The sequence below is a fragment of the Corylus avellana genome, chromosome ca6 (assembly GCF_901000735.1).
Source record: "Corylus avellana chromosome ca6, CavTom2PMs-1.0".
In the NCBI taxonomy this organism is placed as follows: domain Eukaryota; kingdom Viridiplantae; phylum Streptophyta; class Magnoliopsida; order Fagales; family Betulaceae; genus Corylus; species Corylus avellana.
This window is the reverse complement of record NC_081546.1, coordinates 26,529,885-26,542,123: the sequence shown is the minus strand read 5'-3', so window position 1 is coordinate 26,542,123 and position 12,239 is coordinate 26,529,885. Positions and strand designations below refer to the sequence as shown.

Here is a 12,239-nt window from a genome sequence, read left to right as displayed (position 1 = left end):
TTTTTTTTTTTTTTTTAATATATTTTTTTTAATTTTTTTTTTAAAAAAAAACATTTTTTTTAATTAAAAAAAAATTAATATATGTGCCACGTGTCGACGTCTGATTGGTCCACGTGTCAGTTTAACGGTCAACTAACGGATGGACTAATTTGGTCACTTATCAAAACCACAGGGACCTCCTGTGATAAAAATAAAATCCCAGGGGGGAAAAAATAAAGTTGTGAAACCCTAGGGACTAATTTAGTATTTAACCCTAGAAAGAAAGAAAACATCATCATTACTCATTATTATATATATAAATATAATGGTGTTTCCACCAAAACCTAGTAAATGATAAAAAGAAAACCAATAGATAAACCAAACAGTTATAACCTATGTAGGCCTAGAGACTAGTGTACAAGAAATCAATGCACCACTAGTTAAAGACAATGGACATTAAAATAGAAAAAAGGCAAAGAAAAATGTTAGGAAAAATTTCATCCTATAAACTTTCACTCGATTTTATAAATTTTTATAAACTTTTAAATTTTTCATTTTAAACTCCTGAATTTTTAATTATTCTCAATTAGAACATTTCTGTTAATTTTGGCTATTAAAAATATTAAAAAAGACTAAAAGTCCTTAATTTTCATTCTTTTAAAAATAACAAACGTTTTGGAAGTCGAAATTTTATATAAAAGTCAGGAGTATAAACGTCATGTAACGTTTAAAATCTGACGGAACGGTCCATATTGAGAGTAATTGAAAGTTTAAGGGTTCAAAATGAGAGATTTAAAAGTTCAAAAATTTTATAAAATCAAGTGAAAGTTCAAGAGTTCAAAGTGAAGTTTTCCCAAAATATTATGTCGAACGTCTATAACCCAACAAGAAGACCTTAGAGCAATCGCAGCAGACTCCGAGAGTCTGTTCCCTATGTATAAGGAATATGTCTAAAAAATTGCAAAAATCTACCTACAGCAGACTTCCTATATGTTTCCTCAAATCATCAGCTACTATAGTAAAACCCAATGTTTTGGATTTTACTATAGCTATTCAGATGCTTATTAAATTGAAAAAAAAAAAAAAAAAAAAAAAAAAAAAACTATCTCCTCTCACATCTTTTCCCGCACGTCTCTCTCTCGCACTTCACCAAACGGCTGACACAGAAACAACCCTGCAACCAAAAACAACCCTGCAAACCCCAGATTTTCAATACTTCAATCACTTTCTTAACCATTCCTGGCCGAGGCAAACCGCCTCATTAGATATGCGCTCGGCTAAACCCGAACGCATAACAACACCGGATTCTAGCAAAGTGAGCTCCAATTTGGGAACCCTCGAGTGGAACTTCTTTAAGATTCTATATACCTTTTCGACATCGGCGGCAAACTCGTCATGGCTCTGTTTGTGGGTCTGATCGTCAGGGTGATTTTGAAGGCGAACTAACCCAAACCCAGTTCTTGCAGTGTCTGATAGATGATTGCAGTTGCTCTGGCCCGTGGGTCTTCTACGGCTTGGATTGAATTGTGGTGGGGTTTGGGGAAGACCCATTTGAGAGTGAGGAATGGGATTGGGGAATTTCATGGTGTGTGGAGTGTGATGCCCCGTGAAGGAGGTTGAAGGGCTGATTTGATTTGGAGGAAAGGAGGAAGTGAGGGTGCTTATTGAAGAAAGTCATGGAAGAAAGTCATGGTTTTTTAAGATAATCTCTGCATTGTCGTTTGTGGGTCTGCAACTACAGCTCAGCTTGAAGACGGAGACATGATAGAGAGAAGAAAAGAGTTTCAAGAAAAAAATAAATTAAAAAGTAAAAAATATTAGTTTAATGATATAGGGAATGATTAAAGAAAGTTATTGTAGTGTATTTTGACATAAGAAAACAAAAAAGTAGTTTAAATCTTTAAATATATATAGGAAAAATGAGGAAGCTACTAGGAATGATCTTATGGTCAAACATTTTTTTGTTAAACAATGTTTTGTAACAATTATATATTACGACATAGAGGAGGGTAATGGTTCATCTCATTGGGGGAAGTTGCCATGAAGCGTCCTCAACCTTCTTTTCCACGCTACTTTATTGAGTCATTGATTGTCATCCATCTTTTGACGCGTTTTACCCTCTTCTGATGGTGCAAAACAGCTTCGACTTTTCTTCTTTGACTCAAGAGCTAAACTTGTTCTGCAAGCCAATTATCTCTAAAGAGGATTGGCCCCTACTCCTATCCCTCATTATCAGCAAAGGAAACAAAAAACAAATGGCCCTCTATACGATGGTGATGGAGGAGATAACACCGGCAGCCTTCTTCACAATCGTCCTTCTCATGGTTGTGCTTTACAGAACGTTGTGCGCCATGTTTGTTGCGATGAAGAATTCTAGTAATACTAATGCACAGCCAATCCACCTGGAAGAAGTTACTGACCATCAATTAACTGGTTCTCTACTAGGTAGTACTGAGAGGACGACTTCTTCCACGGCCTTCCAAGGAGCCTCTTCCTCCTCTTCATCTTTGTCCATTCGTCCGTGCAGGTATGATGTATTCTTGAGTTTTAAAGGCGAAGATACTCGCCACAATTTTATTGCCCATCTACACCAGGCTTTGCTTCAAAAGGGAATCAACACCTTCATTGATGATGAGGAGCTTGAAAGCGGCGAGGAGATTGCTTCATCACTTATCCAAGCTATAGAAGAGTCAAAGATTTCAATCGTTGTATTCTCTCAAGCCTATGCATCATCCAAATGGTGCTTGGACGAACTACTGAAGATCCTTGAGTGTAAAGAAACTAATGGACAAATTGTTCTACCAGTATTTTACAAGGTGGATCCGTCGGACGTACGACATCAAAAGAAGAATTTTGAAATAGCGTTCGCTAAACATCAAGAGAGATTCAAGGATGACATCAAAGTGCAGAGGTGGAAGTCAGCCCTAACGCAAGTCGCCAATTTGTCCGGGTATCATTTAGAGAATTATGAGTAAGTTTTATTAGTCTTGTGCATTTTTATAGACTAGACATACATCCATACATGTGTGTGTCTATATATATTGGGGAGATTGATACATTGCATAACTTTTTAGTGATCTTTTAATATATATAGCATGTTGAGATACTACTCGATCCAAAAGTTTTAGCATATAGGTTTGGGCTCAATTATGCATATTACTTAGTCACACTTATGACATTTTCTCAATGTGAGACTCAAAACATTTTTACACTCACATATGTGTACTCAATAATATGTACATTATACTATGTTTTCTCATATGAAAAGTTGGGCTCATAATTAAATGTTTCTAATCTTTTGTATTTGGTAGGAATGAAGCCAAATTTATTGACAACATCGTTCAAACTGTCTCAAGAAACGTTAATCGCACATGCTTACATGTTGCCAAGCATCCAGTTGGAATAGAGTCTCGTTTAAAGGAGATCATTTCACTTTTAAGTATGAGGAAGAATGATACACGCATGGTAGGGATCTTAGGAGTTGGTGGAATTGGTAAGACAACTATTGCCAAAAGCATTTACAACTCGATTGCTTCTCAGTTTGAAGGTAGTTGTTTTCTTGCAAATGTTAGAGAAAATTCTAGGCGAGAGTCTGGTTTTGTCAAACTACAAAATGCACTTCTTTCAAAACTCCTAGGACATACTATGGTGATTGACAATGTTGATGAAGGAATTACTGTGATAAAGAAAAGGCTTTGCTCTAAAAAAGTACTCCTTGTTCTTGATGATGTGGATCAATCGGTTCAATTAGATAATTTGGCTGGAGAAGCTGATTGGTTTGGTGTAGGAAGTATAATCATCATAACGACAAGAGACAGGAAAGTATTGACTAATCATGGAGTAGTTGATGATCTAATCTATAACATGAAGGAATTGAACCAAAATGAAGCTCTTGAGCTCTTTTGTAGGAATGCTTTCAAAGGAGAAAAACCTATTGATGACTTCCTAAAACTAACGAAAGATGTAATTAGTTATTGTGGGCGCCTTCCACTAGCTTTAGAAGTGCTAGGTTCATATCTACATGGCAGAGATATGCATCAATGGAAAAGTGCATTGGATAAGTACAAAAGAATTCCTCACACAAATATTCAAGAAAGACTTCAAATAAGTTATGATGGATTGGAAGAAAATGAGAAGAATATTTTTCTTGACATTGCATGCTTTTTCAAAGGAGAGTCGGCAGATTATGTTCTAAAAATTCTAGATGCTTGTGGTTTCTTCCCGGATGTTGGTATCCAAGTGCTTATAGAGAAGTCTCTCATAACCATTGATGAGTACAACAATTTGGCGATGCATGACTTATTGCAGGACATGGGTAGAGAAGTTGTTCGACAAGAATCACCTTCAATCCCTGGCAAACGCAGTAGGTTGTGGCTATATGAAGATGTTCGTGCTGTCCTTGAGAAAGATATGGTAGTAAGAAGTTATATCAAGAGACTCTTTTAATTCTATATTTGTTTCATTTTCACATTTAAAGATGCTAGAAAAATATTTTACTTCCTTTTTTCTTTGTAAAAAATGATGAAGAATTATACACACATATGTGTATGTATAATATATAGCACTTATATTCATATACACATATATATAAAAAAGAATCAAATATGTAAAATGATTGTAATTAAGAATAAGTAAAATCATCATATGCAGTTGTTGTCCTTTATTCTATTTCAAAGGTAGGCATAGTTTTTAGCATGTTCGTTTTTTATAGGTAAAAGTAATTGGAAAATATATATTAAATAGAAGACAAAAATTTGACCTACCGAATTTGGTAATCACTCACTTTGGAACATTTTAATAGTAGAAATAACATTACTTATTATGAAAATCTCAAAATGGAAAGCAACATTAAAAGACAGAAAGATAGAATGTAAGTTGGTTTCCTTTTTCAAAAGTATTATACATATCAAAACAAAAGCTATAATTCTAGCAAGTGCTAAAATGTGAAGAACTTTATGCTTTAATTTTGTTGTCGTGACTGATTCATTGCCTTATTAGGGAACAAACAATATTCAAAGCATAGTGATAGATTTGCCTGGAGAAGATCGGGTGTGCTTGGCTTCCAATGGCTTCGCGAGGATGACAAGCCTTAAACTACTTATTTGTAAGTCTAGTGTATACTTTTCTAAACAGCCTACTTATCTCCCTGAAGAGTTAAGAGTTATTGATTGGAATGGATATCCTCTCGAATATCTCCCATCCAATTTTCGTGGAAGGAACATGAGGATTTTAAGAATGCCTCGGAGCAATATAAAGGAATTGAAGCAAATTCAGGTATAATTATTGTTTTTCGGGAAATTATGTCACAACCCCTCGTGCTTTCTCTATTTATTTTTATTTTTATTTTTCAATTTTTTTGACATGGAGAGCCTTGTTTCTAGTTTGATGAATTTTAGATTTGTGCTTTGAAAATTTGTAAATCGAGACTATAGGTATTGTTTTCTGTCGAAAGGATATAATGGTATTAAAATACATTTATGCCTCTAACATAATATATATATTTTTAGAAAAAGTGGATGGTTGTGGCTGGTGACAAAACCTTGCCGGACCTTGATTGGGCTTTGTGCCACGCCTCAGCCATCGACGAGACTTGGATGCCACAGCCTCAGCCACGGTTGCATGGCATGGCTAGGGCTAGGTGCTTTCACCCAACCATGGCCAACCACACTTATTAGTTATTATTATTATTTGGTATTAGAGTATTAAGTGTTTTTTCATATCATTTTTGTTATCTAGTTCATGAGAATACTTACAGAAGTCTCGATTTGCAAATTCCTGAAGTATAACTCTAAAATTCATCAAATTGGAAATCATAGTCTAAATGTCAAAAAGTATGAAAGCATGGGATCATGACATAATTTCCCTCTATTTTAACATTTCCTCCTTTAAGCTCTATCATAAATTTCCTTCAAACTTTTTTTTTTTTTTTTTTTTTTTGCAGAGTTGTAAATGCATTTCGATTATGGATTTCTCTAATTCTAAATCCCTAAAAATATTTCCGGATGTTTCAAGTCTTATAATGTTAGAGAAATTGACTCTTGATGGTTGTATAGATTTAGTTGAGATTCATCATTCTGTTGGATTTCTTGATAAGCTAGAGCATTTGAGTATTGAACGATGCTATAACCTCAGCAGTTTTCCAAGAAGCCTCATGTTGAGATCTCTAAAATATCTTAGCCTTCTGTATTGCCCAAAGCTTAATGACTTTCCTGAAATTAATTGTCAGATGAAGTTTTTAGAATACATTAACTTTGGGCACACCGGTATAAAAGAATTGCCTTCATCAATTCGGAATGTCAGTGGGCTTAAAGATTTAGTACTAGAAGGTTGCATAAATCTTATGAATCTTCCAAGTAGCATTTATCAACTGCAACATTTAAAGCATCTTAATCTCAAGGGTTGTTCAAGACTTGTAAAGTTTCCCAAGAAGTTGTGGGATAACCAACAATACATGCCACCTCCTATGAATCCAAGTGTTTCTAATCATGGTTGTTCCTCGATAGTATTTCCGGCACTACAAGTGTTGAATCTCAGAGATTGTGTCCTATTTGAATTTTCAAATTTCTTTAGGATATTTAATTTCTCCTCCACATTGGAAGTCTTAGATATCTCGGGGACTGCTATTGTTACCATTCCTGCCTGCATCAAAAGATTTGTTTGCTTGAGGCAACTTTGGTTGTGTAATTGCAAGCAATTACGAGAAATTCTAGAACGTCCACCAAATATAGAATACGTGTATGCAGAGGGGTGCATCTCATTGGAGACATTTCTCGAAGAACCACAAAGATCTCAATTATTTACTACATGGTGCTTACCAGAGATTGTGGCAACACCTCAGCCATCGAGGGTAACTTCTTATCTTGATGGATTAAAATATTCTCTCTCTCTCTCTCTCTCTCATATACAAGTCTGTGTGCCTTGATTTGATTTGTAGATCGTATCACTAATAATTTGTCATATACGTGTGACAGGAACATCCTAAGCGCCGTCACTTTAATTGTTTACTTTCGGGAAATAAGGTTCCAGATTGGCTCAACTATCATAAAGAAGCTTCAAATAGTAATTCATGTGAAATAGTTATTGATGAGCCTGCAGATTTGAATGGGGAGATCACAACAATTGCTTTCTCTGCTGTTGTTGTTGGAATAGAGCATGTACAAGATTATGGTATTCTCTCAATTTCTGCTTACGTCATCAGTGATGGTGTAGAAATCTATAGTGGCAATGGAGCATTTCAGGTTTCGGGCTCAAATTATGTATGGTTGCATTTCCATGTTCCAGAATCTTTTAAGCTTAAGGCGTATAATGGTCATCTGCAAGTTAAATTTGTTTGCTTCAGTGATTCAAAGTCGAAGGTCTTTAAAAGTTGCGGATTCCATCTAATACGTAGAATAGAAGGCGATATTTCTAATAGATGGTATTCAATTAGGAAGAGATCCCGAGATGATGATGATGATGGTGCCGACTTGGAATCCAATTGGTATTGGACCCGAGGATAATCATTCATACAAGTAAAAGACTCGAGCCAAATACGTTTGCTTTTCAGTTCAGTAATTCCAGACTTGAAGGCATACCACAACTGTCAACAGGAAACATGGAGCATAAAGTTTCCTGGTTTTCAAGCAGCTGAGCCTGCGTGACAGCCACCTCTTGAATGACATTGTTGTAAGTTTACTTTTTACCCTTTATGTTAGTGTTTCCTTAATTACCTTTACCTTGTTAACATCTGTATAAATTCAGAACAGAGCACTCTAGCTCGTCAACACAATTACAACCAAAATACTACTGTTGTTAATTTCTGTATAAATTCAGTGGATATTTCTCCAACCCCTAATGTTATTTTCAAGTGAATGAGCAGTATATGAAGAATAAATTTGAAATAATCCTCTTTCCATTTCTGCCCTACCTGTGTTCTTTCTTGGCTTTTAACAATTAGATAGGTATATGTGTAAGTTTTGGTTTCTATGCTCTTTCATTCATTTCGTTATGTACATTTTTCTTATCTTGTTGAATCTATTTTCGTTTTTTGGTTTCAATGCTTCATTCTCTCTCACACATGCATAATGACACATGCATAATGTAGGGACATTGGATGAGAGCAACGGAGGTGATTGGGGCTGAATTTTCTTACATGACTCCAATTTATGATATAAATGCATACATCCCATTGGTGGCATTTGGTAAATACGTGTTTCTTGCTGGCTTCTTCTTAGGCATGAATGGGGAAGTAAGTCCACCTATCCAAGTAAATATGGCATATATCCAAATATAGTGCAAAACAGGTGAAAATTTAAGTGGATCGGCAAACAATGCTTAATTCCATGATGAGAGTTTGTTTCACCAAAAATCTGTGGAAAGATTTTAGGCTACAAGCTCTCACTTTTCCTCTTTAGCCGAAAGGATGGCTCCTCATACAATAAAACACACTTGAATTATAATTTGAGTTTATAATTTATATGTAGGAAAAATGTGAAATTCTCAAAAACTCCCTGGTAATCCTAAAAAAGAATTAAAGGTACATTACAACACAAAATATGGCTCAGAATAAGCCACTGTTTGAGAATAAGCATTGTTGAGCAACTCTTTTTGCTTTTGCTAACAGATATGTAGTATTGTGGCTAATATAAACCCCATCAATTTCCTCTGTTCCTTGTAGGTTCAGCCTAGAAGCTACATTACACTTGCAGGGAGACAAGTTCCTTTTACTTGATATGGTAGCCTATGGTTGCTAAACTTTGACCTGTTTCCCTCTTATACAAACCTAAGGTAGAATATGCTGAATTTGCATGAGTTTGTAATAGTCAATTGCAAAGGCTAAAACACACCAAATTTGGTTCAGCCTTTGTTTTAAAAAAATTATTTTTAATTTAGTTAGTGTCAAATATATTTGGATTTTTCATGGTTGATGCAATTGACAAATTTGTGTGACATATTCAGCAGATTTGTTTGGTACCAAGTTTGTGCAGGGCAGCCAAATATATGGGACAGAGCCGCTAGCTTTGGCTATAATGATGGTAAGTGTTTCAATTGGGCTTACCATTGACCTCTTTCTGTTTAGACTTCAATTCTGTAATCAAGGAGTGATTTTATTTATTTATATTTGTTACAAAGTGAATTTGGGTTCAATGAAAAAGGAGGGAGAGATCCAAAGCCGGTCTTGAATTGAATATTGCTTTATTTGCTTCTTTTTGTCTTTCTTTACATATTTTTTTGTTGAAATGAAGCAACAACTACAGAGGCAGAGAGAGGTGTTCTAACATAAGAGCTTCATCGAAGTTCACGGTAACATTTTGCTAAGATTCGATCTTTTTTTTTGTTATGAAGTAATATAAAATCAGGGATGTACATTACAACACATAATAGGTCTCAAAATAAGCCACTGTTGAAGAATAAGCGTTGTTGAGAAATCATTTTTGGGTTTGCGAAGAGAGATGTACAGTGGCTAAACCTCATCAGTATCCTCTGTTCCTTGTAGGTGAAGCCAACACGTTCTCTTCTGTTGATGATGCATCGACTTTTCTCAACTCAAGAGCAAAGAGCTAAACTGGTTCTGCAACCCAATTATTATCTCTAGTTGGTAGTAGCAACTAGCAAAGAGGATGACTTCTTCCCTGGCCGTCCGACGATCCTCGTTGTCTACTTTATCCACCCATCAGTGGACTCACCATGTGTTCTTGAGCTTTAGAGGCGAAGATACTAGCAGAAATTTTATTGCCAATCTATAATGGCATAAGCCATTTTTCAAGAACTTTAGAGGGGAAGATTGTTAATTTGTGTTCAAGAACATGTTGAACGATAGTGGGATAACTGGATAAGCCATTTTTCTTCAAAGACCGTAAGTGTGTTCTTGTGAAGTAATATTATTTAAATTTGTCAATTCTCTATGTTAATTCACAAAGTATAAATCAATTTTATAAGGTTAATTGTGGCCTTTTCCCGCCCTAAGTGAAGTATTGTCATCTCTCCTACCACAAAAAAGCTAATATGGTCTTTTCTACCAAAAAAGAGAAGCTAAAATTCGAAAAATAGTTTACGATATTTTTACGGAAATTAAAGGAGTTTTTTTCGGTCAAACTGAAAAAGTTTTCGGTTTGCTATTATTTTTCTCACACCAAACACCTAAAGAAATATTTTTCATAAAGTTATTCTTGATGCAGAGATAGCCAAGCTTAGATATGTATCATTTCTTCTGAAATTTTTATTTAATTGTCTTTCTCTGTTTCTTTGTGCCAATTGTGCGTGTGTTCCTTTCCCTCTCTATTGAATTATCTAATATATAATATTTGCCGGTTTATGACAGGATTTTAGAAATGGCAAAGTTGATACTGCTTTTATTAACCATGAATGCATGTATACATGTCTATATATGGATGTATACATATACACATACACTAGCTACCTATGATTTCTGTACTAATGCATATGCTCTTCAATCCAATTCCTAGCAATCCCTTGATTGATATACATGGTTCAAATTCGAACTCCAAATCCAGGATTGCATATAATTTTATTTTATTTTATTTATTTATTTTTTTTCCCTCTTGTTTTATATTTTCTTTAATAAATATTTTTTTGAATGGGATAAGTGGACCCCTCTTTGGACCTAACCCAACTTCCGTTGGGCTAACCCTTTTTTTTAGTGTTTGAAGTCCAATGCTTGTTGGCCTGATTAACTGGGCCTCATTTTTAATTCCTGTGAGTTTGACATAAATCATATGTGAAATTGGGCCAAGATTGGTCTACTTGGAACTTTCTATCTTATTAAGTCGATTAAGGCCCACCAATTCACTTAAACTAATACACATGAGCCTAAGTTAAATAAGTAATTTGGGCTTTGACTTTAAGAGATAGCTCAATCGGCTAGAGATCATACTTTATGAGGCGGAGCTCATTGGTTTGAATTTCCTTTCCCCTCACCCTCTCCTTTGGGCCTTGATTGTAGATGTTATTAACTAGCGTTAGTTATCGTCTTATATTAATCTATATGTAACAATATTGTCGTCTCTAAGGAGTAACTCAATCGGCTGAAGATCACGCCTTATGAAGTGAAGGTCACTAGTTTGAATCTCCTTTTCACCCTCTTGTGTGGACATGTCAAAAAAAAAGAAAAAAAAAAGTAACAATACTGTCATAAAAGTTATTCCTCAAACTTCTACCAAATTTACAATGTCCTTCAAACTTTAATAATTTGCAATGTAACCCTATGAATCTACTGATTTTTTATTTTATCTAAAAAAAAAAAAAAAAAAAAAGGCAAAAATTGAACTTATGTTGAGCAAATAAGTTAAGCGTTTAGCATTTTCCAAAAGAAAATAGAGAAAGAGTAGCAAGTGTAAAAGTTGTGAAGTCTGTTGGATGTGAAAGATAAGAAAGGCTCAGGCTGCATTAAAAGTTTATCAATCAGACAAATCATCAAATATAGGAGAAACAAATTCTAGAAAAATAGTTCAAAATTAGGAAAAATTAAAAGAAAGTTGTTGAGAATACTCTAAATGTTTACGAGACAATGTTAGTATACATGAGATATGATATGATAAGTACAATTTTGATGTTTACATTTTCATGTATAACTGTTTTACGACCATCATATTATAGAATATGGGTTGATAACATTTGGGATTTTTATAGGTATGTATTAACTAAAGCTCTTGCTCAGGAAAAAAAAAAAAAAAAAAGCTCTAAAACTCTTGGCTTAGTTTACAAAAAGTTATGACATTTTAGAAAGTAAACAATTTTGTGAAAATAAAGAACTCAATTTTTTGTTTAATCATATAATTAATTATAAAATGTCATATCTGGGGTAAAAAGAGTAGAATCTCAAGCAGCACTCCTCCATTATTGGCATGTCCCAGAGTCCCTCCATGCCAATGATACAAGTAACCAACACTGTTGGCTGTCTGGCATGGTATGATTTATTTTATTATTTTAATTTTTTTGTTTTCAGTTTTTAAGACTGACGAGACCTGACTCTGAAATGCTCAGGTCATTTTCATCTCTTGTCCAAGATTTTTTTTTTTTTAAATGTAAAATTAATTATTATGGTTACAATGATTTTCAATTTAACTTCCCATGATATAAAAATATTTTAAAAACTTTACGCGATGTGCCAAAAATAATAATAATAAGTTCCAATACACCATTTCCCTTTAATGCTTTTAATGAAGACATTAAATATCATGTCAATACTAATAAAATTATGATATATATTATTCATAAAGCTTGCTTATTATTTTTATGGTTTCTGCCCAAAAAATTAGATA

At 34.3% G+C, this 12,239-nt stretch overlaps 1 protein-coding gene across 4 annotated transcripts; it reads left to right on the top strand.

Moving 5' to 3' along the window:
- The first annotated feature begins 2,167 nt into the window (after positions 1 to 2,167).
- Positions 2,168 to 9,912, top strand: LOC132184965 (disease resistance protein RUN1-like). 4 transcript variants are annotated; one of them, XM_059598767.1, is made up of 10 exons: positions 2,168 to 2,950; positions 3,291 to 4,392; positions 4,978 to 5,253; positions 5,921 to 6,826; positions 6,951 to 7,644; positions 8,063 to 8,206; positions 8,636 to 8,745; positions 8,920 to 8,993; positions 9,204 to 9,261; positions 9,455 to 9,912. In XM_059598767.1, the coding sequence occupies exons 1-5, from the start codon at positions 2,235 to 2,237 to the stop codon at positions 7,476 to 7,478; spliced, it is 3,528 nt and encodes a 1,175-aa protein (XP_059454750.1). In that variant the 5' UTR covers positions 2,168 to 2,234; the 3' UTR covers positions 7,479 to 7,644; positions 8,063 to 8,206; positions 8,636 to 8,745; positions 8,920 to 8,993; positions 9,204 to 9,261; positions 9,455 to 9,912. The 4 variants fall into 4 exon arrangements, with proteins under 4 accessions (XP_059454750.1, XP_059454748.1, XP_059454747.1 ...); XM_059598765.1 differs by having other exon boundaries at positions 3,291 to 4,395; XM_059598764.1 differs by having other exon boundaries at positions 3,291 to 4,395; positions 8,917 to 8,993.
- The last annotated feature ends 2,327 nt before the right edge of the window (positions 9,913 to 12,239 follow it).